The sequence below is a fragment of the Copadichromis virginalis genome, linkage group LG22 (assembly GCF_057382275.1).
Source record: "Copadichromis virginalis isolate Kocher_CV1m ecotype Utaka linkage group LG22, C_Virginalis_male_GT1.1, whole genome shotgun sequence".
Classification (NCBI taxonomy): domain Eukaryota; kingdom Metazoa; phylum Chordata; class Actinopteri; order Cichliformes; family Cichlidae; genus Copadichromis; species Copadichromis virginalis.
The window spans coordinates 1,785,969-1,810,021 of NC_140638.1; the positions used below are offsets into that span (position 1 = coordinate 1,785,969).

Here is a 24,053-nt window from a genome sequence, read left to right on the forward strand (position 1 = left end):
TGAAGACAAAAAGACTGCAGATGATGTTCACCTTCATGTCAGGATGGACATTATGATTCACCAAAGGCCGACAACAGGAACTCTGTGGTCACGTATGTAGGTCTCTGGTGTGAGCTCTTTTTATACATAGCATCTAAACCACAAGAAAACACAGTGTGCAGTGTTGGTGTGACACTAAAGGTGGACACACGTATGTACGATTGTTTCTGTTGGTGTCACAGATCTCGGGGTTGGACACTGTCCTGATTCTTTGACTGAGTCTGGTTTTCCAGCAATTAACTGAAGAAACGCAAAGATTTCTACTCAACAAAGTGAAACAGAAAACCAAGTCACGTGACTCTGCATCCAGGTGCTTATTATGAATCATAACCTTACCAACTTTAATCTCAGTGATCAACAGGACATACTCGTATAAGCTGCATGTGTAGAATCATTTTAGTCCAAGTAGAGTTTTGAAACCTTGTTCCACTATGGAAGCATCTACCACCATGTTTTCAGACTCTTAAATTTAGGATTCTTTGATTATAATAATAGTTACATCGTTTCTGCTGCACCAGATTTCATTCATCAACAAAATTACAGTGATGTGACTGTCAGTCATTTGCACGTTTAAAGGTTTCAATAGTCAGAGCTGTGAAATAGAGCGTACACGTTCATTTGCTCTCAGAAAACCACATGAGCTCACTCACCACAGACCTTCAGTGCACAGCACAGGTTAGACCGCTGGGTTAGTTTAGTGCGACAACAAAACCAGGTGCATGTGTTTGGTCTGTGCTGTCACACTGACCTTGGTCCTGTGAAAGTCTCTGTGTTTTAGTCCCATTTTCACCTTGAAACAGTCCCTTACAGGAAAATCCAGGAACAGAAAAACATGTTTTTGAAATTCCTGTTTGTCTGCAGCAGATCACAGCACACCTGTGATCACCTGACATGTCTGCTCACACACCATTTTATTTTACAGCTGGAAACTTTTATTTATTTTTATTAACGCTCCGAGTGCGTCACTAGGAGGCGCTGTGCTCCACCTTCCACATAAAAGCCACAGCAGTACACCGGAAAGCAGCTGCAGCTCTCCGAGTTCCTCATTAAAACTTCCCCCTGCAGCGCGCAGCACCTGCGCCATCCTCAGGTGTGCTCCCAGTGATTAATAAAAACAAAACCCTCGTGAGGGGCTGCAAGCTGCCGCTTTCGCTTTGTCCCCACTCACGCTGCACTGTTATGTAACGACTCCCACGCTTCATCCCCAAAACTAAAAATGAGAGCCCCATGCCAGCCCCGCTAGCATCGTTTACTACCACGCGGATTGTTTTGTTTATGTGTGCACACCGGCTTCTTCTTAAATTCGTCCACAAACTGGACATAACGCAGAAATCATATCTCTCTGCCTGGATCCACGTGAGTTCACCAAAACTGTTTTTCTACTTCTAACCCGTGATTGGCTCCCCTTGCCTGTCAAACCCTGACATTCCTAGCGTTCACTGGCTTGCTACACATGTCAATCAAAATACGACCATTTGATTGGACCGAATCACCTTTAAAGCCCTTCCTCACTTGTTCTTCTCAACGATAGGCTCCCTGGCAACCCAATAGTAGTCTCTGAATTCTCCTATTGGCCCAATATTTAGTCAATCACACATCCCTGTGCTGTGATTGGCTTCTCTAGCAGACGTGGGCGGTAGCTCTGCCCAAAAGAAGCGTTTCCTTGTGCTGTCATATGCGACGTAAAAGGCAAGGACCTACAGTTCAAGAGGATACAAAAAGTTGACATAAATAAGGGAATTTAGAGCAAATATATATTTGATTAGTTTGAATTATAAATGATATCTTTACATCACACCGCCCAGCTATCTTGATGCGGACGCTGGAGGCGGTAATCTGTCTGTTTGTTTAGCTAGCTGCTATCGAGCCTCCTGCTCTTCAAACACACCGCCTGCGGGGCGATGGGTACGGATCTGTTGTCGGACTTGGACAGCCGCTTCTTCGCGGATAACCTGCTGACGAGCGAAGACTGGGGTGAGGCAGCATTTTGAAGCATTAAGGGTGAGGCTGAAGCATTCAGAGGAGGCTGACGTGATAGCGGGGGTGTGGATGCATCGAGAAGGCGAGGCGACGCAAACGGGGTCGTCGGAGCGTCTTCGGCGCTCATTGTTCTCACCGTGACATCTGTGTTCACGACAGAACTGGTCAAATATATTCGTATACGATGATTTTTGGGTTGTGTTAGAGCGCACGCGACTGCAGGGCTGTCCTGTGCACGCACTTCCTCCTTCAGCCTGCTCGCCCGGACGCGCCGGTGTGTTCAACACGTTGGCTGGAAACGTGAGCTGCTTTAATTTAACCGCACACGTCGCCCTCTGCGTGTTGTTCCCCCATTTCCGCTAAAAACCCGCATTAAACCGCGTACTGTTGACATGTTTCAGGGCAAAGCTCGAGCCGCGGTCAGGGGGAGGAAGAGGGCTGTCACGACTGTCGTGATCAGCGCACGCTGTTATCGCGATATCTGCTGGAAACTGGTTAAAAAACCTCATCAGCCTTCTCTTATCTCCAGCTTCACAATAACCCCGAGAAAGGTGGTGTAGGCAGGTGGATGCAGGTGGAGGGTGTGCTGTTCCCTTTGTTAGAATAACATGTCATGGATAACCAGTCAGATAGAACAGCCGTGCTGTAGATGTAGCTCTCTCTGTTATGTTAACATTTTTAAATAAAAAAACACGTTTCCAGGATTTACCTGCCTGTTAAACAGTGAAGTAGGTTTACAACCCGTTTTATTGTAGTTGTTAGACCAAAGAATTTATAGCGCCCTGCCGCTGCGGTAAATACAGTTTCATCTAATCTCACCTGAGATTAGATGAAACTTTAATGATCCCCCTGAGAGAAGTGGGTCAGAGCAGCAGCAGGAAGAGTGAATACACCTGAGAACAAGAGACGCTTATAAAGGACAATAACGTGTAAAACACAGCTATTTCTGACCAAAGTGCATGCATGCTGTATGTATGCACACAGCAGCACAGGAGGCGGAGTCATCACATATAAACTTCTGTGTGTAAAAAGTTTAGGTTTTTTATTTTGTTGGTAAGAGAAACTCTGCTATTATTATCCACAGATCAGTGTGTATTTATCAGCTTCTAGAAAATAAAATGGTATCAGCATCTATAAACATGACAAAACAGTAAGAGGAGACATGAGAAACACCATTCAGCCCTGCTGTGTGTTAATGGTGCATAGTTTGTCCACAAGGGGGCACTCTGCAGCTTCCTCGTTGATAACAGCTATCGGCACATTTAATCTTTCTTAATCACAAAAATATCCTGTATTAGTCAGTAAATCATTTTAAAATCTGTGATCGTAGCGTCTCTGAGCTCGAGTTCTGGGATACTCGAATACTTTACGCCGTCTCCGGCTGAGCTGATGGACTCATTTCTAGTCCTGTCCATCTGCTCACACTTCAGCTCCGCCTCCCATCTCCAAACCATCACAGCAGGTCTCACCTCCATCTTTAAACCTGCTGCTGTCCTTCTGTCACAAATCCTGTGCAGAGATCTGGAGGATTCATAAAAAGTAAAGGTCACATGCAGATTTTTTTGAGTGCTGCTCTGACAGCATGTGGCTTCAAACTCCAGAGGTGTGAGGAAAGCATGACGGGAGAAGCAGAGTTGACACCATCGCGGTGTGTGCGTGGTTGAAGCTGGTTTTGTTTTCTCTCATGTATGTGGACTCGTGTCCCCTGCAGATGCCTGCCTGTTCCAGTGTGAGAGCATGGAGGAGGGCGAGGACGGGGACTTCGGCCGAGGCTTGAAATACGACGCATCGGTACGTTCGACACACAAAGCTCACGCTCTGCTTTCTGTGCACGCCTCACATTGAACCCGACACCCTGCGACCAGCACTTTCACACGGTGATGAAATCCAGTGTGTAGCTCTGCTGCTACACTTACAGCTAATCCTAGATCATCAGCACCGTCAGATGATGTAAAACCAAAGTGTTCAGCCGCAACATTAAAACCACCTGCCTGATACTGAGCAGTGAAGACGGCTGTGAGCCTGCAGGGCTGTGTGGGCTCTGCCTCTGGGACCTGGCCTGCTGTGACTCGCTGGGCACATTTGCGTAGCCTCACAGAGCTGTGAGCTCATTATTTGACTGTCTGATATTTATGAAAATGACGACGCTGAGCCCAGCGATCGCTGCCTGATTGGGTCTTTCGAGTCGCTGCACTGCTTCCCTGATTCGTCACTCCACTATCACATGACCCACAAACACATCCTGGATAGCAGGAGATCAACATGTACAAGAATAAACGGACAAATAATTTCTGAAGTAGGGATCATTTGAGTTTTAACAGATAAATTGATTTTGCTCAACTACAGCAGCTTTGCATGAGTGATGGTTTAAAATAAGCCTTCTTATACTTCCACTGGACCTCACTGCAGCTGCTCAGTTCATAATCTGTCTGAAATGAACAGTTTGAGTTTGCCCCACAAACAGGTTTGAAGAGCAGGGGTGTGGTTTCTGTGGCCGAGACCTCCATATAAGGAATATTTCCCCTCTGTGGCTTCAGCTGCATCAAGAGTGGGAAACAGCTGAGACTTCTAGACATGTTTAATATCTACATCAGCCATCGTAGCTGCACAGTCAGGAAGACAAAGAAAAGCAGAAGAAGCTTTTTTTAGCACCAGAATCTTTGTTTGCTTTGTTTGTTTGTTTGTTTGTTTTTTAAATAGAAAAACAAAACTTTCAAAGTAAAAGTTTGTTTTTCTGGATTTTGGTTCTTCAGATTAAAAGTCTCTGAAACAGACTGACACATGACTGTTTTGGTTAGCAAGCTGCTGTGAATGCAGTGTTTGCTAGTTTAGCTGTGAGCTTAAAGTGCTGCAGATGGTGATTAATAATTGTTATGACTTTAACGATCAGCGGTGACGTGGCGTGTGTTGCGGAGCTGCTTCCTGGTTGAAGCTGCAGGTTCAGCAGGATGTTTCCTGGTGTTTTGTTATCTGTGATCTGCAGGACGTGACCGACAAGTTTACTGAATTGCAAACAGTTTCTGCAAACGTCCCACCTTAAAATAACGATGGAAATATTTGGCGTGCTGCTTTGGCCCTCAATGAGGAGAAATGTTTGCTTCATGTTTATCACCTGCTTCCTGTGACCTTTGACCTGAATTGAGTTTCCACATCACAGCTCCTGATGCTTCATGCTTCAGCAGATTTACGTCCTCACAGAAACTCAAGTTTTTGTCTGAGTTGTTGTAGCTGCAGATCACAGCTCCGCCCACTTTGCTGCTTTGGTGACAGCGGTGTGTTAATGAGACACACACACACTCTCGTTTTGGTATCTTAGTGAGTACATCTAATTGACATAGGCGTTCCCTATCTGCTAACCGTTAACTATGAATGCCTAACCCAACTGTGACCCTGACACTAACCCCACACTTTAAGTCTCAAACATGCAAACTCGTGAAGACGGGCACGTTTGGGCTGTTGGTCCCCACAAAGATATCTAAACAGGCGCATGCACACACACACAGTTGCTGGGTCTGATTGTTTACTCTCTCTCTCTCTCTCTCTCTCTCTCTCTCTCTCTCTCTCTCTCTCTCTCTCTCTCTCTCTCTCTCTCTCTCTCTCTCTATCTATCTCTCGTTCTGCCAGTTCGACAATGACCTCGTGCTCACCCTCGATCCTGACAACCCTACGTCGCCCTGGCGACACCTTGACGACAACCTTCTCACAGGTACATGGCGGTCAGCGGACCGTGGCGACCTTAAACCACCACCGTTTAGTGTGAGTTTGATGTAAATGAGCTGTTTCCTGTGTGTGTTTTCTTTGAAGCTGACGCTCCGGCCATTAAAAACGAAATGACAATAACGCAGCCGCTGCCGGTGGAGATGTGTAAGTCCCTGTCGGGTTTCTTTTCATCGGGTTTTGGATCGTTTGTACGTTTCCTGTGGTTTCACTGTTTGTCGTGTGCAGTGTTTCAGGTGAAAGCAGAGCCTCCCTCGCCCCCGTCCTCGCTCGAGTCCGAGTGCTCGGCCTCTCCACCTGACCCACAGGTGTGTCTCAGTCAGTGGGTATATTATAGAAAGCTAATGAACACAGACGGGTTTGTTATGGCGTTTAAAAAGATGTCCTCGTTTCTCTCTCCTGCTCAGATCACCGTTAAAGGCGAAAATCCTCCGACTCCTCCCTACATGTACGGAGACGTGCTGTCGCCTCCTCTAGGGTCCATGGAGGTTACCGTAGCAACAACAGCACCCCCAACACAAACCCAGATTGCTGCGGTGACACAGACGCAGCTCCAGACGCCGCTGACGACGCCGATCCCGGCGGTCATCGGCGGGCTACAGACGCAGGCTACAGGTACGACCGCTCGCCCGCTTATCCACTGAAAGCAGCCAATGGGAAAGCTGGGTGTGGTTTGGTTGCTTTGGTGATTGGTGCACGAGCGCAAGTTTTCCAGGTGTGGCTACAGAGGACCAGTGTTAGCTTAATGAGCAGCTTCCCTGGCTGGGAGTCATTCTCCACGTCAGGAAGCATCAGAAACATCAGGCCTGCTTCTCCAGCTTCGTGTAATCAAATGTAACCTTTGTCCAAGAATCACACAAAACAAGAAGAACGTCTTGGAGGCGCCTGGTTAGCTGCTGTGACGCCGAGGTCAGACTTTAGCCTTTTGACACAGTGATGGACAATCTGAAGCTCAAAGTCTGATTCAGGGTTCTCAGTTTAATGAGCTGTGATCAGCTGATGGCCATGGAGTGATGTAACAGCCACGCGTTCAGAGTTCATCAACCTGCAGGCTGATGACGAGCTGCTGATTCAAGCCTGATGTTCAGTAATGACAAATAACCAGCAGGCAGAAAGCGTCGCTGCAGGGAGGCTGTTAGAGGTGCGTGTGTGTGTGTGTGTGTGCGCGTGCGTGCGTGCGTGCGTGTGTGCGTGCGTGCGTGTGTGTGCGTGCGTGTGTGTGCGTGCGTGTGTGTGCGTGCGTGTGTGTGTGTGCGTGCGTGTGTGCGTGCGTGCGTGTGTGCATGCGTGCGTGCGTGTGTGCGTGCGTGCGTGCGTGCGTGTGTGCACTGATACACGTTTATAGGGGAGGTCGGGTCTCTCGGGGAAATGCAAGTTTGTTTTGCATAACTGCACTTTAAACATAAAAGTTGTTTTTAGGCAGGCGACGTCATACGAGCTGCAAAAATGAGCGAATGTCTGTGTGCAGATTGTATTCTGCTTGGTGTTGTTTGTTCGTGGCCGCTGCACACGTCGGTCTAAAAACAGGATGTTCCCGTGCTGGTTAACTTTGGCTCTGAGCTGCACTTCAGTGTGAAGCAGCTGTGGACGAGTCGGCGAGCACAGCACCGGCCCTTTGTGTGAGAGGTGAAAGAGTTCAGGTGTGTGAGCTCTGCCTCAGTGGCTCTCTGCTGTTTCCAGGTGTAAGCCTGCTCAGAGAGCCGGTGTGAATAAGGCAGCAGCTCAAAGCAGCTTTTATCTGAACTGTGGGGAAAACGGAGCGTCGGCGGGTCGCTCGAGCTTTCATGTTTGGGCTCTGCCTGAAGGGAAAGCTCTCAGTTTACTGGGCGACTGTGGAGGTGGAGCCTGAACATAATAGGTCAGTCCCAACAGACATGAATGTCTCATCTGCTGCAACCTGATCCTGGTTAAAGGCAGAGAAAAGGCGAGTGTATCATCATCATCATCATCACCACAGCGACTCACTCTGAGGCTCGCCGCTCACCTTAAAGTGTCTCTAATGAACATCAGAGGGTTTGGATTATAAATCCTGGCAGTGATGGCCGTATGAAAGCACACGCTGGTGTCACGTTAGCTTACCTCTGTATGCGTGTGCGCGCTCTGCCAGCAGGATGTGGAGGAGTTTAAATCCTGCTCAGGGTCAGACGCGTCGGGTAACCATGACAGCGAGAGGACATCACTGAGTGAAATATGTTTCCAGAAGTTTCTGAGTGATTGAACTCAAACTGCTGTGTTTATCTTCTAAAATCAAGTTTGTCATTAAAAGTTTGGAGCATTTCCTGCTCTGTTGTGGACGGCACGCCTGCAGCGCTGCAGAGCTGCAGCCACACCGGTTGTTCTGTGCGAGCATGCAAACGACGCACGCTAACAAACCTGTTTGTGTACTTTGGATTAACTGCAGCGTGCGCGCTCCGTCCTGTTTGCATGCTGAGCCTTAGCGTCGGGTTTCGCTTACGCTGTCGTTTAACCAAAGAGCCGCGAGGTTCCAGTCTGACCTGTGAGCGCCGCTGCAGCGTCTGTTAAACGGCGCCGTTTTAACCTCTGACGCCGCCTCTTTGTCTCTTTCAGTCTCTCTCAGTCCGAGCTCGGCCACGTTAAAGGCCAACACCATCCTGAGCACCAAACCCCCCATCCAGCCCCGACCCGTGTGCGTCGCCACCCTCCCCGTCTCCCAGACCGCCACGCCGGCCAAGGCGCTCATACTGCAGGGCCTCCCCTCCATGGACCAGACCAGACCTGGTAACAACATCCTGTTTCTTCCTTAACTAATCCTTCTGTTTATTTCCTTTCCCATCACCGTTTCTTTTATACATATCTACTTTTATGTTTCACATCTAAATAATTTAATTTATTATTATAAGTTAATATATTAATTTATTTCTGCCTTTGCTTTTCGTGGCGTTTCACTTTGTGCAGCTGATTTAATAACGTAGTCGGGGAATGAGTGATGCTGGAGTCCGACCTTTAACCTTCCTAAACAGTCATGTGTTCAGTTCTCGTGTGTCGAGGATGCTCTGAGCAGATTCGTCTTCATCTTCTCCTCTTCCTCCTCCAGTTGTCATCTCTCCGTCCGTCTGCCTCGGCTCCACGCCGGCCATCGTCAAAATGGAGCCCGTCTCTCCCAGCATCCCCCAGCACTGCTCCAGCCCCACGGCCCCGCCCACCAGCAAACCCATCGTCCCGGCGACCACGACTTTGCCCGGCAACAGCTCGAACGGCATCGATGTGAGTACAGCACTGACGTTACAGCCAGTACCCACAATTCCTCACTCTGAGCCTGTGAACGGATTACATCACACAACTTTCACACAGCTCCTCCTCTTCTTCCTGTCCTCTCTTTTTAACTTCCTCCTTCCTGTTTCCCTCACTGACCACCTCCTCCTCCTCAGATGAAAGTGCTGAAGCGGCAGCAGAGGATGATAAAGAACCGCGAGTCGGCCTGCCAGTCGAGGAAGAAGAAGAAGGAGTACCTGCAGAACCTGGAGGCTCAGCTGAGGGAGGCCCAGCAGGAGAACGAACGGCTCCGCAAGGAGAACCAGGCACTGAGGGAGAGACTGGCAGGGAAGGAGGTGAGACTCCAAGAAACATCACAACACACGAGTGAAAGGTTTGATGGAAACCGCGCGTGAACCGTTCTGCCTGCTGTTAAACTGTAAACGCCGGGAGCAGCAGGACAGCAGCGGACACACCGGTTGGTGGAGTCCTGCGAGCTGGACGTTCTGGTTGTTCGTGTTTTCCCTCTCAGCTCTTCAGCTTCACGCCATTCCTCAGCCTTGTGATAAGGATCTGATGCGTGACAGCAGCATCAGAGCGCCAAGCGTGGCGTTCAGCGTAATGTCGCTTAACCTGCTGCTGAGTGAGGAACGTTCTGTGAGACGCAGCGTCTCTGCGTAACGACACTGAATGATCTGCTGAGGGAGCCAAAACCACCAACAGGAAGTAACTGAGACAAAAGGGGAGGAGTCAGACGAATAAGAACAGAGTCAGATGGACCTGCTGCGTCAGCGTTCAGGGTCATTCTCTCATCGTGTTCGTGTCATTTCAGGGCGCCGAATCAGCGAGTAACAAGAGAGCCGTGTGCGTCATGGTCGTCCTCCTCTTCATGACCTTCAGCTTCGGACCCGTCAGGTATCGTTTGCGACTCGTCGTGAAAATATTTGCCGCCGCAGATGTCGGCGCCGCTTTTGATCAGCACGTTCTGTTCTGCATCACAGCATCACAGACAGGAAGCTGGCGACGGGTCTGCACGAAGACGTGGTGTCGTTTACAGGACGGCGGCTGCTGGAGATCGAACAGCACCAGCAGGCGCCGCCGCCGCTTACCAACAAGGTGGAGGACAAGACGGAGACGGAGGAGGACGGAGGAGACGAGCGATGGAAGAGAGCGGAGGCGAAATACGCCGCAGAGCCATATCAGTTCAGGTGAGAGGAAGCTGATGTCGGCGTTTTGTGACATCACTGCGACTGTCGGCTTTGAGTGTTTGTGCTGCCATCACACCACAGGAGCAGCTCTGAATACAGAGCGCTTCAGCAGAGGCGGAGCTTTATCACACAGAGAGGTCAGGGGTCAAACACCCAGCCACAGCAGCACCAACACACACACACACACCCACTGATACACCAGTGGGTGTGTGTGAAAGTGTCCACGCTGTCACAGTTATCAGCTGACAGACACGTTTAACAGAAGCCCGCCTGCATCAGACCGTTTCTCCACACTGAAACAAACGTGTGTGTGTGTGTGTGTGTGTGCGTGTGCGTGCGTGCGTGCGTGTGTGCGTGTGCGTGTGCAGAAACCTGAGCGACGTGTTCAGTGATGTGAAGGACCTGGTTCTGCAGGACATCGACCGTTACTTCACCTCCTCTGACTGCCGGCAGTTCAACCGCTCCGAGTCTCTCAGGTGAGTCTGACTGTGTTAGGATCTCCACGCTGGCGCTGTGGCTCGCGCTGATGTGAGGAGCTGCAGCTGTATTTAAACCTTCCTGCTTCTGTTTCTTTGCTTCCTCTGAATCTTGCAGGCTGGCGGACGAGCTGAGAGGATGGGTCCATCGACACCAGATCGATCGCAAGAAGTCCGGAAAGCCGAAGATGGCCAAGAAGGCCAAAGTCGCCCAGGTGAGGAGTCGTCTTCATCTCCCAGAGTTTTAATCCTTTAATGGAGAACAGTAGTTGGTCTTCAGCTCACTGGGATCTGTGTTTTGTGTCACTTGTGTCTCGTTCTGCAGCAGAAAGCTCAGCAGAGGAAAACCAACTTCTCCAGATATCTGCCGATCCAGACTCACCGCTCCATAGAAAGGTACGACGCGCTCTTCATCGCCGAGCGCAGACCTGCTGATGGTGCAGCAGTCAGCCTCAGCAAGTCAGACAGGAAGTGACATACATGACCATCGTTTAAAGAGTCTTTAAAAACATCCAAAGCTTAAATCGCTGAATGTTTCTGTGCTGCTGAAACTCAGTTATAAAATATTTGTGCTGATTGTTTAAAAAAAAAAAAACTTTTATTATAACGTGAGCTCATGTTAGCTGAGAAACACTTTTGCTGTGTTGTTGCATTAATGTTGGTTACTGTCCAGCCTGATGAGTCTCTCCCTGCTGCAGTCAGCTGCAGGTGCTTCCTGGTCCTGAGGTCACCTACAGCGACTTCCTGGACGCCATCGACCGCAGAGAGGACACGTTCTACGTGGTCTCGTTCAGACGGGTATGACGCACGCACACACACACACACGCACACACACACACACAGCAGGCTCTCACAGCTGTGCGTGTTAAACGGCGTGTCTTCCTGCAGGATCACCTCCTGCTTCCAGCCATCAGCCACAACAAAACCAGCCGGCCCAAGATGTCCCTGGTGATGCCGGCCATGTCTGTAAACGGTGAGTGTGCACGCTGTGGCGCGACAGGCTGCAGTGCAGCTGTGAATCACTCGGCGAGCGCCGCCGTGCACAGCTGACTCGGTCACGGCGGCCCAGCGAGCGCCGCGTCCTCATGGTGAAGATAAAAGGCTGTCATTGGCTCAGCTGCTGTTCTTCTCCTTATTGATACAGCTGTCCTGATGATGATGATGATGATGATGATGGTGGTTACTGTTATTATCATTAACCAGCCGCTCTTCCTCCATCTCCCTCCTCTTCCTCAGAGAGCCTCTATAACTCATCTCAAGGCTACGAGATGATGATGCAGGTCGACTGCGAGGTCATGGACACTCGGATCGTCCCCATCAAGTCGTCCGCCGTCCCCCCCTCGCTTCGAGACCCACCCCCGCCTCCCCCCTCCTCCCACGGCAGCTCCAACCATCACCACAGCAACCACACCTCACTCCGAGGACGCCACCAGCACCACCCCTCCTCTTCCTCTCCGTCTCAGAGGCAGCCTTTACCCGCCCGCCGACGGACAGCTGAATACTTAATCAGCCAATCAGAAGGAGTCTGAAGGTCGGAGGTTAAAGGTTGGAGAAAGACTTGAAGTATAACCTCACTGTCCCTGCACCAGGTAACGGTTCCTCCTCCAGCAAACAGGAAGCTCCTCTCCGCACACAAGTCGAGTTTCCTGCCGTTTCCCAAAAGGTGAAAATTCAAGAAAACAAATTGAACTTGAGGACGTCCCACAAACGCCAGCATGTTTGTAAGAACGACAGCGGCGTGCATGCTGCGTTTTAATGTTTAACAGCGAGAACGCAGCGTGGAGAAGCTGCTCCATGAAGCGCCCACAGCCACACATCTGTCACCTAAGCTCCGCCTTCTGTACCTCATAATTCAGACAGAGGACGAGCTGAGCTTCTTCTTTCACGTACAAACAGGAAGTCTGTTCTAATGCTCTGAAAGATCCGAGTAAACGTCAGAAATAAACTTTACAGAATAAATTCAGCTCATTTACAGGATCAAGTGTAACGTTCATCCTTCAGAGACACCGAGCACAGCGCTGAGACGTTAACCGGCGCCAGCGTGTTTTTCACGTTTTAGTGAGTCGTAATTATGAGATACAGAAGCCCAGAGGAGCTGCAGCGCCTCTCAGCTGTCAGTCCGGCAGCTGCTGCATGAAGCAGGAGCCGCAAAGATGTGACGCCGTCCGTACGGCGCGAGGTGTGGCATCTAAAATATCGCCAGCAAAAAGCCAAACCAATGAAATTCCACTGAGAGTGAAACAAAAGCAGCTCGTTTGGTACTTCTCTGGATTTTCTGTGGTACAGCAGTGAAATCGTTTCTGCGTCGTGCGTCAGCCGTCGCCTTTATCAATGTTTTGTTTTTTATGCTTGTTTTGGAGCGGTTATTTAATAGTTGTAAATATGAGTGTAGATATCTTGTCACCTTTTTACTTTTTCTAATTTTTGTTTTTTCACAACAAAAAGTAAAAAAAACAAAGAAAAATATTTTGTATTTGTCGGACGGTCCGGCGTGACTCTGTGCTGGTCGTTTGAACTCGGGATTATCTCCTGATCTAAAATATTTATGGATATATATGCAGATTTTTGATCTTTATTATTGTACAGAATTAACGTGTAGAAAACTTCATACAGTTTGTTTTATTGTGAAAAATCTTGGCCTGTTCTGCTCACTTCCTGTCTTTTTTTTTTTTTTTTTAAAGTTTAGACTCTAACAGAGCAGCTTTGCATGATCCACAGTTCATAATAATCCTTCTTTATCTGATACGGGGCCAGTTTATCCTCTGTGTGGAAAAATAAAAAGCTGCTTTGGCCACTCCCCTTTAACCTTTCTTTTGAATTTTGGGTGGGGCTTCTGTGGCTGAGATGACCATATTAGGGATGCTTTCTTTGTGACATCATCCAGAGCCACAAGGAGAAAAAAACTGCTGAAATTTTCCATTTGAGCTCCTGGATCATAGGACGATTGTCCATTAGTGCACATATGCTTGTGTTTACCACGAGCACGGAGGGCGGGGCAAGAGACCTGGCGGATGAAAGCAACCCCCAAATGTACAGAATAGCTCCGGCCCGCTGAGCTGACGCTGTGACTTGTTTTTGAGTATGTACGAAATTTTCAATTGTTTAAAAAGTTTAAAGCGCCCAAGTTTCACCCATCAGGGTCACGTTTGCTCAGCATTATGGGAAATGTAGGATCTGCAGCCTTTCTTACAGTGAACATGTGGGAAAACCTCCTCCTGTGTTAATGTCGTTTCACTTCATGGTGTTTTCCTTTCATACTGATGTTACTCTTCATGTGTGCAGAGAGGAACGTGGAGGATATGAAGGTAAACTTTTCCTTTTAATGGTGGTTTGAGTTTTAAAACACCGATGGAGCAGAAAAACGAGATTTGTCAGCTGCTCGTTGGTTCTTTCACACACAGTCGGCTCATGTTTCACTTCCTGGTTTCTGTAATCTGAAAACGCACTGAAAGCTGTTACTGAACCTTTGGGGTGCTTGTTGATCAGCTGACATTATGACATCACGCATTTAGATAAATCCTCAGGAAATGTTCTGGTTTGTGTCTGTTCATCACAAGAATGACGTTTGCATTCTAAATGTGGTTCAGACGTAGTTTTATTCAAAACTCCGACCTTTGACCCGCTTTAAGAGCCACCGTCTGCTCTGCAGCCTGTTCTTGTACAAACCAGATTGTGAGCTCGCTGAAGCTGCACATATGAAAATGTAAACTGTCCTTTTTTATGTAAAGGGAATAAAATCATGAATGTGTAAATATTTCACAGGCTCCTGCTGATTGGTCGCTGCCTTCATGTTAGCAGGAAATGAATCAGAATCAGACGGCTGAAGGTTCAGAGCCGCGAGCTCCGAGGAAGCCGGAAGACTCACTGACCCCTCACTCACTGACCTTTCACATCACAGACTCAAAGGGGACTTTTATTTTTCTCACTGCTCACACTGGATTTTTAAAAAAAAATTAATTGTTCACATTTAATTTCATAAGTCAGGGAGAAAAGAAAGCAGGTTGAGGAACAGACAGGAGAAAAGTCTGTCCATCCAGCAGAGGGCGCCAGAGTGCTGCAGACTGACACTTCATGAAAGAAGAACACTGACGGAGGCTTTACCTGTGCAGGTGAGGAAGCTCAACCTGAAGAGACGACCTGCCTGTAGCAGACTGAGTCACAGCGCAGACACGGAGCAGTGAGGTGGCGCTCCCTCAGGCATGAATACACGTGTAGTGAAAGGCGGGGCCGCCTCACCTGCTTAGATTACAAAAACAATCAAACACTTAAAGTCACCTGTCATAGGAGACAAAGACTGCAGCAGCATGGGGTCATCACTCAGTCACATGACCTGCTGTGATGTTTAGTTTCGCCTCAGTTTCAGAGATCAAAACTCAAAATGTGTCAGTTTGATGGTCCGTTAATGTGAAAAACTACAGATGGAAGAATCTGAAGACATAAAGATGAAATATTTTTAAGCTTCCCTCTAAATTCAGATCTAATACCTGGGTGGTGTTTGTGGTTTCCTCATGACGGCCGTTTCGTGCAGACTGAATAGATGCTGAGCACTTCAGCGTGCTGATGCTTCAGGCTTATCTGGCACGCAGTCCCAGCGTGGATGTTTATTTGCTCGTTCAGTGAGACGCTGTGTTTATAATGGAAAATCGTCCACATGCAGTGTTCGCATATACGGCTCCCTGTTACAGGATAATCAGGACAAACTAATTCTTTATTCTTTAAGACGTTTCCTGACTGGCTGTAAACAGATAATACTCGTAATTACCAGCCTGTTAAAAAACAAACAGCAATTAAAGGAGTAAAAGGAGAATTTACTGGCTCGGGGTGACGTCAGCAGCCGGCCGCCTGTTTGTTAGCAGTGTTTGTGTGGGAGACAGTTGTGTGACGCGGTAGTCGCACACAGCTGAAGGAGAATCTGTTTTGGTGGAACTCTGCTGTGTGAGGTCGACTTTGGGCCGGAAGTCTTCACAAAACATCATCCAATCCTGAGCCACGCTCGGTCAGTGGACGTGACCGAGCGTAAAAGCAAAGAATCGAGCTCCCGATCAGCACGTGGAAGCATCCAGCCATGAACCAAACACCAGTCATGTTTATAACCACATTTTAAAGACGTTTCTGCAGGACTGAGGCTCAGTGAAAGCTGCTGGTGATGTCGCAGAGCTCTGTGTGCGCGCTGCTGTTAAACAGCTGTTTAGTTTTGTTTCTGACATTTGGGGCAGAGCTCTGTGAAGAGCCGAAGCTTTAGCACCACGTCCACAACGCAAATAAACAACTATCAGAGCCGCGGGCACAAAGTACGACTCTTTATACCAGCACAGCTGCTTTCTTCTCCAAACGTCTGAGAGGGAAGCGCCTGCATACGGACAGACGCGTTTTAGTGTCGGCGCGAGTGACGTCTTCGTCCATCTCCGAGGCTTCAGATGAAAAACTCATCAGGCTACCAGACGCAAGACGACAGTTCGGTGTCCCGAGTTTCCGAGTCCATCGCGAGTGTTTCCAGCGAGCAATAATATGAAGGTCAGCGAGAGGAACGAAGCGAGGAGGGAATGAAAACACACGGCAGTTTGTTTTATGAGGGACTCCTGCAAACCTCAAGGACGTGCACACGGCGTCACGAGATGACATCGACCCCGTGGTGCTGACGGCCCGAGGCCCGGCGTTCTGCCCGTCGCAGCAGGTGTCTCACCTGCCAGAGACGCCAAAGACGAGCCGAGCTCACGGTCTCTGGCTGCGATTTAAAGGAGGGGAGGAAAGAGAGGTGCAGTGGAAACAAGGCAGCGAGTGTCTGGCAGCTGACGCGTGTAAATCGGTGCTAATCTGGTCCTGCGGCTTTAAAGAGGAAAGTCGTATTTTCTCTTTGCCTGCCTCGCAGAACAAAATCATCAGAGTCCGTCTGCAGGAGGCTGAACGTAACTGCACAGTAATCCAGACCAGACCTGGAAAAGTGTGCAGAAGCATCAGCATCGACCAAACACCAACCAGTCCACATAAAACACCATCAGATTGAAATAATAATGGTTTAGGGTACGTGGGGAGTCTTTTGATGCTTCCTGCATCGTGTCATGGTTCAGTCATCATGTTTCTCTGAACCTCACAAAGTGTTTTGTTGCCTAAACCTTTATAGAACCACTAGGATCTCTGAGTGTTTCCCAGTTGGGCGTGGCTCTCCTCCCGTCGGGGGGCCGGGCACACCTGTGCTCCATCAGCTCACAATCAGAGCCAGTATTTAAGGAGCAGCTGCAGCAGCCTCTCCTCACCAGACTGCCTGCTGCTTTCTGATGGTAGCGTTTGTGCGCCGTGTCGTTATCTCGATGTCTTGCCTCTCCTGTGCTGACCTTGTTGTCTGCAGGTTACCTTGGCCTGGGCTCAGAATCCACTATGTTACCTGTTTCGCTCACCTGGTCCCTCGTTGCCTTTTTCGTCCCTCGTCGTGGCTCGTGTCTGAACCTGACCTTCAGTTCTGCACGAGCCTGCCCTCCTGGACTCCCTGGACTCTCAGACCCTGGACGGATTCACGCCGAGCATCCTTCCCCTTGACAGGATCAGTGCTCCCCGTTCCCCAGTAAGTTATCACGTGTCACTCCCACTAATACACCTGCTCAATTATCAGCTGACCCCGGTGGATCCACAGAGGTGCCTGTTCTCTCTCTGCGATCACCTGATGCTCCAAACATTTGTGTTGTAAAGCTTTGAGTCCAGGTTTTACTACGGCCGGCGTGGACCTCGATGTTTGTAGCTGATGGTCACGCCGGCACGTGCGTGCATCCATGTGGGCAAACGCCATAGATGATTTCACAGCTTCTGTTTCCTGCCAGCAGTGACGACACTATGAAATCATCCAGCTGTTGTTGTTTTCTGGGTAATCTGAAGCCTGGGCCAGCGCTGGAAACTCTGTCGTTGTTTTGATCGCTCGGTTTAATCAGTGTGGACGTAACTCGATCTAATTTTCACCCACAGTGGACGTAAATCCAGATGTGGTTTGGTTTTCTGATGATGATGAAGTAGGAGGAAGGAGCAGCTCTGGCAGTTCGAGCTGCAGTGGAAAAATAAAAAAGGAGACGAGGATTTTATTTGACGGTAATCTGCAGAGCCGCACGCTCGTCCTCTGGGAACGTCCTCCCAATTCTGGTGGCGATGCGTGAGGCGCTGCTGCTGATTGGAGCGTTTAATACAAGCAGATGAAAAGAGCGGAATCGTAGCGGGATGGGTCGAGTTTAGCCCGGAGCCGGGCCCACGGGATGGAGACGTTTATTCCAGCCTGAAATACGGCGTCATGATGGAAACCAGCAGCTGCTACACGATGACTCAGAGTGAAAGTCACAGTGAATCAGGGGTTCTGGGAGAAGCTGGCAAGCATTTGTCCTAAAGTAGAGACAGATGAGACAAACTGGGAATACTGGGAATATGAATCTGTGACATCAGCTTCCTCTGTGGGTTTTACTGTTGGAGCCAACCTGCACATTAAACACGTCAACAACAGTGAATGATAAATCTGTTAACTTTAATTTCAATACTAAACAGAACTGACGAGATGAACCGTGTGCTTCAACTTCCCAGTCTGAGTCTTTTCCTCCTCATATTCCAGCCGTACGCACACAGCACAGCTCTGCTACGGACACAGAGTCCCTGTCACAGCACGCCTCCACTCCTGTGGATATATTCACAGCACATCTGTATATAATCTGCTCTCTGCACTTCTGATTGGATGCAAACTGAAGCTAAAACTAAACCCTGTCTCAGACCTGGTGACTTGCTGGTCAGTGACAAAGCTCACAGGAACCTTTAGCTGAATAACTTTTACCTGGTGCATGTTGGGAGCAAAGCAATCCCAGCAGTCCCAGTGCTTCTTCCACTCAGGACGGCCTCACTGCACCGATCTCTGCACCTACGACTGCATGAGTTTGTGCTGGTGACAGATCCACTGTGTGCAGGTATGCACATCCCCACATTCGTAGTTGATATGAATGAGACTGGGACTTAGTCGTGTGTCAGGACTGCAGTAGATGCAGCAGCATGAATGTCAGAGTCCTTTCAGTCAAACTGATGCTGTGATGAGGCTGGTGGAGTCTGCGCCCGTGTGGGACTAGTTTGTGTTTGTGGACCGACTGGTTCTTCGGGGTAAACTAACTGTGGCAGGATTAATTAATTGTGTGCGGGCTCTTTAATGACTCGCACGTTTCCCTGCTGCACTTTAAATAACCGAGGCCTGTGCGGCCATCGCTGGATTCCCGCCGCTCAGCTTTGATCAGCGTCGATGGGAATCTCTCATCTGGCCCCAAATGTGCTCGCCAGCATCGTTTTAAACATGTAGGGTTTGAAACAGAAGTAGTAAATGTATTTTTCCACCTGTTTCTGCTTTACCTGCTCCTCCACAGTCTCAGCTGTGCTGTGGTTTCCAGGCAGCAGTGGGCTCTGATGGGCTCAGAGGAGCCGTTAACAGCCGTGTTTCCTGTGGAGGTGCAGGGAGCTTTAGCTCAGCCAGATGTTTAGGTTGCACCGATGGCTTTTACAGCTGTGAGGGAAATATGCTAATGTGACCCAGCGTCCTGCTGACTTCTGTGTGTTTCTCTTTAGTTTAACATAACTCTGCTTTTTTCTCCCGGCACACACAACAGCTCAGCTCTTTCTGTTTCATGCTCTGCAGCTTCAAGTGAATCTGTCTGAGTTTCTGAGTCTGTGAAAATCAAACTGGCCTCTCCAGCTGGAGGCTCGTTGCTTTATTTTTATTATAAATATACAAGAAAGCTGAAGACGTGGAAGTTTGCGTTTCTTCATCACAGGCATGGATTTCTCTGTAATTCCTGGTTCCCTCTGCTGCACCTGTGATTCCCCGGCTGGGTCCACTCCCACTAACCAGCCCTGTGTGTATTTGTAGTGATGTCTTCACTGAGGTCACTGTCAGAGCATCTGTTTAGACCCACTGTGGACTGGGATGTGGTGACTGTGGAGTCTGATTACAGTGATGGCTGTGGTGTTTAAACAATGCTCAGTCGGTGCTGATGATGCAGAGTGGGTCTCCACACCATCAGCCTGACACACAGCAGGACTGCTTCAAACGGACTCATCAGCTCAGGCAACATTTTCTCCAAACTCGACCAGTTTCCAGATGTTAGCCGCCAGGAGCAGCAGCTGGTGTGGTTTTGTCCCACCTGCTCCACAGTCTGACACGCTGCATGGTCAGACGTGTCCGTCTGCATGCCTCGGCTGTAACGCTGATTATCTGAGTTACTTTTACCTTCGCAGCCTGAATTTTTCCCCGTCAGCATATTTGGCAGCATCATAATACACTGTTTCTATAACATGATTGAAAACCATTAAATGTTCTTCCTGCTGGATGTAAATATTTGATCTTAGCACAGAGCACAAGGTGCTGTCTCAGAGCCTTACCTGGGGACTCCCGGTCAGCCGGAGCAAACAGAGCGCCGTGCTGAGCAGAAGAATTTATCACATCATAAATCCATGTTTATGAAACTGTCCAGGCAGGACGGAGAGCCAGTTGGCCGCCAGTCAACGTGCCTCGGAGCAGGAAGCAGATTCAGGAGTTGCAGCTGCAAAGCAGGGGGAACCGAGTAAATACACACAAACAAACCGCCTTGTGTTAATCTGTCCACAGAACACGGGTCCAAAACAGCTGATTCACGTCCCACCTACAGGTTTTTACTTGTAAACTTTTATATTTTGATTTAAGTTAAGTGCAACACTGCTGTCATGATGCCATCTGAGATTTTACAGGAAATTACTGAGAGACAAAGTCAAGTATTAACTGGACCCTTCGTGTTTGTCAGCTGTCACGATGAATGAGGCCGACGAACGCAGCTCCCAGCACCGCCGACTGTTTGATATACTGATGACTCTGGATGTTAAAGGAATGATACGTCTGCAAATAAGGTGGGAATACCTGCTGTGACTCCACCCGCTGTGATTCTGGACTCTGCATCTGTCTCAACGTCTTTATTTGAAGCCAGGTGTGACGATACGAGGACAACAGAGTGGGTTTATATGCTAATGTTAGCATGCTGCACCAATAACCTGTATGGATGAACCCACAGACACACACATGTGCTAAAGTATGCTAACGCTCACTACATTGTTATAATGTTATTATTACCTCACGTGACTCTGTGGGGCTCTGGATCAGGGCACAGCAGCTTCACACGACCTCGTTTCACACAACACGCATAAATGGGAAAAACTCCAGGCTGAAAAGAATCAAATATTCTTGAAACAACAACAACAAAGCTCTTTTTGAGCCCAAAGATCTTTTTAGCTTTGACTGCATGGAGCTGTTTCCTCCTCACAGGCTGTTTAATGTTGTCTGCAGGGCTTCACCATTCGTGCAACAGATGAAGTAAATATTAGTCATCAGGCTGTTTCCTTTTCAACATTTACTCAGCCTCAGTTCATCCCCTTCAGTCAGCAGAGGTCCTGTTTGCTGCACCTTTGGATCAGGCTGCAGGCACGGCGGCACAGAGACTCGCTGTGATGAAGGAATGAAGCCGAGTTTGTCTACCTGAGACCGGCTCCTGAAACCACATCCCACAGACGCCGTGTTAGCGTGTGAAAGTAAGATGTTCACAGCCCGGAGCAGAAACAGGCCCCTCTGTGCGTGCAGATGCAGACTGATGAGGTTATGGAAGCAGCGTTCTACCTGAGACCGGGTTACCCGGCCGCTCAGCGCGCCGTCATCTGACTCCAGCACATCAACATGGGAGCAAACAGTGAAACGCTGAGGGTTCAGAAACAGCTGTTTCATGGTTCTGACTCAATGACGTTAAATACTTTTAAAGACGAGAATCAGAGGGAAGGAAGGGGCGTGACTTCCAGAGACATGATTACCCTCAAAGATGGGAGCTGTTATCAGCTGGTTGGTGATGGGTCAGCGCCTCAGGCGTGTGGTCGCGTGTATATTTTAAAGAAAACAAATCTTTTGTGTCATCTTTGACAAATCTGAGGAAAGTTTACACAAACAGAAACGTGACAGAGCTCCAGACGCTGTAACTGAATTATTCCCATAACAAACATTAACATGAAACATCCTGTTTGGATTCAAACGAGTGGCTTCACTGTGAATGTGAAGTACGGGGTGGGACTGTGGAGCGAGATGTTTACCTAGCCCGACAGAAAAGACTGACCTCAGAAAGAACGTGAGCTCCTCCACATTTTAGAAAGCCGCAGGCTGGAGCTCATATGAAGCCATATTTGTGCTCTGAGATTAGGTCGAACCACATGGACCTGCCGGGACTGACACACGAAGCCAGAGGCGTCCGAGTCAGACGCTCAGTGTCGGGTTAATGATGTTTGCTTAGCTCGTGGCTGCTGTTTGTTCTGGGCTCTCCGCGATGTGTTCGTGCGCAGTGAGACGATCCGTAAAACACATCCTCAAACACGCCGAGCATCATCCGACAGGCTGGGGGTCAAATCTGATTCGGCACATAACGTTGGTCTGTAACACAAACAGGAAGTCCTTACATCAGACAGCATTACTGTGAGCGCTCAGGCTTTATCCGTCTGTCCTGGGTTATGTTACAAATGAGACGCTAATCACTAAACGACTCTAACTGATCGTCTTTGACACAAGGTGAGGACATTCATAATAAAACTGGATATCAGAGCAGGAGTCGTTACACTCGTCACAGGATGAAGCTCTGCTGTAGTTTCTATGTATTCATGTAAGTCCATCAGATTTCCCTCCATCACCACACACAGCTGATCACATCCCAGAGAAAGAAAAAGCTCGGCTCCAGATGGGATTTCATTTGCAGGTGTAATTATTACTGTGGACATAAGGCTGAGAACGTGCCTGGGACTGGTACAGTCACAGGGCAGATGGAGTTCAAACCCCTCTGCTGTTCTTACACGAATGCTGCTAAACAGGCCGAGAGGAGAGAAACCAGGAAATTCTTTTGCCAAAATGCAATCTTGAAACCATCGGCTGACATCTGCTGACGATTTAGCTCTTTGTGACCTTTTCTCATCTGCATCAGCAAACAGTAACCAGCAAACATTAAAGGATTAAAGTCGGCCGGGCGTCTCCTGACTCTGGCTGAAACCTGCTCGCTGTCCTCAGAGGCTAACGCCATGTGGACAGGCTAACGTAGAAGATGGTCCAGCTTCAGGTGGACCACAACTGTCAGCCTCCCAGTGAAGCTCCAGAACATTGGAGAGAGTCCCGGATGGTCTGTGAGTTTGGACCGTCTGCAGGTGCTCTGTGAACTGAAAAAGGCGTAAGACTGCAGGCGTCCCCAACTGTAGGGTAGATGATGGGGGGCGAGACCTCAGTCCGTGCTGCAGACGATACATTAGAATAGCCGTTGGTGGACTCTGATCTCTGCCCAACATCATCGGCTCCTCATAATTTATATAGAAGGAATTTTGAGATTTTCTCTTCCTCTTTCGTTCCTCAAACCGTGACAGGAAGCAGCTAAAATGAGATTTAACACCTGGAGGCCTGAACTCAGCTGGAACAGGGTGGAGTCTGACGGGCGAGTCGGTGCAGCATCTGTGACGATGCTGAATCTGTTTCCTGCCTTCACCTCTGCTCATCAGCTGTGAGCAGTGAGTGAATAAGATCACCGGTAAACCAAATGATGTCCGAGCTCTTCATTAAGCTACATGTACTCTGCCAGCTGTGCAGCTGTGTGTCTGCTAAAGGTGATGAAGACGGATGCACGTACAAACTTTGTCAGCTTTTTAAAAATGGTGTTTGTTACAGGTCGCTGCTTTCTTGAGAAATGAAGACGAAGAAACGATGACATGATGAGAAGCAGTTTCTACACGTTAATGATGTTTGAACCAGGACAAACATCTGCAGCAGACTGAACCTATCAATGCATTTGTGTTTGTGGAGCAGTAAAGTGTTTATAGTGAACGATAAAATGACGTTTTACTTTTCCACACACAGAGCTGTTTAATGCAGAGTACGGTGCTACTTACTGCACACTCCTCTATTAAGCTGCTGCCTGAGTTGAAGCCTGTGGCCGCGGTTCAGCGACGTCTGCGTGTAACATCAGGAAGAGCTGCTGCAGAGGGACTTCAATGTGTGTCAGCACCGTTTCAGGTGCACCGGCGGCTGCAGCACATCTGCATACTCCTGATGTTTCACCTCAAACAGGACCAGAGCAAACATAAAGTGTCCCTGCAGGCTTCTGCACGGCATCGTGCAGAGAGGAGCCGAGTCCTGGGTGATGGCGAGGATGATGACGGTGCTGCTGGACCTGCATGACATCACTTCTCTCTACAGCGTGCCTCCAGTTAAAGATTCAGTTACCGAATCCCCCGATGATAAACGAAACCAGCATCACAGATGTGAGCTGAGGAGCTGCTGGCTGCAGCAAACAGAAGCACCGTTGTGTTTTTAACGAGCGCTCGTCACACGACGGCTGCGTTTCACGTTTGGATCGCACACTGGAAGCATTTGGGATGT

The 24,053-nt window shown here is 48.8% G+C and overlaps 1 protein-coding gene and 1 long non-coding RNA gene across 3 annotated transcripts; one reads left to right on the top strand and one right to left on the bottom strand.

The window, feature by feature from the left end:
* Positions 1-41: 41 nt before the first annotated feature.
* LOC146682347 (uncharacterized) lies at positions 42-22,252 on the bottom strand. Its single transcript, XR_014917706.1, has 3 exons — positions 20,529-22,252; positions 20,018-20,178; positions 42-133 (listed from the first exon to the last, which is right to left on the bottom strand). It is a non-coding gene; the product is annotated as an uncharacterized LOC146682347 (long non-coding RNA).
* atf6b (activating transcription factor 6 beta) lies at positions 1,681-14,389 on the top strand. 2 transcript variants are annotated; one of them, XM_085446777.1, is made up of 17 exons: positions 1,681-2,013; positions 3,731-3,810; positions 5,644-5,725; positions 5,824-5,883; positions 5,965-6,044; positions 6,144-6,351; positions 8,305-8,475; positions 8,792-8,961; positions 9,126-9,305; positions 9,782-9,864; positions 9,951-10,157; positions 10,526-10,633; positions 10,752-10,848; positions 10,959-11,029; positions 11,332-11,431; positions 11,522-11,606; positions 11,870-14,389. In XM_085446777.1, exons 1-17 carry the CDS (start codon positions 1,941-1,943, stop codon positions 12,160-12,162), a joined length of 2,148 nt encoding a protein of 715 aa, XP_085302903.1. In that variant the 5' UTR covers positions 1,681-1,940; the 3' UTR covers positions 12,163-14,389. The 2 variants fall into 2 exon arrangements, with proteins under 2 accessions (XP_085302903.1, XP_085302904.1); XM_085446778.1 differs by having other exon boundaries at positions 10,962-11,029.
* Positions 22,253-24,053: the final 1,801 nt, after the last annotated feature.

What these genes read in the sequence shown, in the direction of transcription:
- atf6b (XM_085446777.1), top strand. Translation starts at nt 1,941, where the DNA reads ATGGGTACGGATCTGTTGTCGGACTTGGACAGCCGCTTCTTCGCGGAT. An exon ending in GCCGCTGCCGGTGGAGATGT is followed by an intron (nt 5,884 to 5,964) that starts GTAAGTCCCTGT and finishes TGTCGTGTGCAG; the next exon opens with TGTTTCAGGTGAAAGCAGAG. An exon ending in ACGTGGTCTCGTTCAGACGG is followed by an intron (nt 11,432 to 11,521) that starts GTATGACGCACG and finishes GTCTTCCTGCAG; the next exon opens with GATCACCTCCTGCTTCCAGC.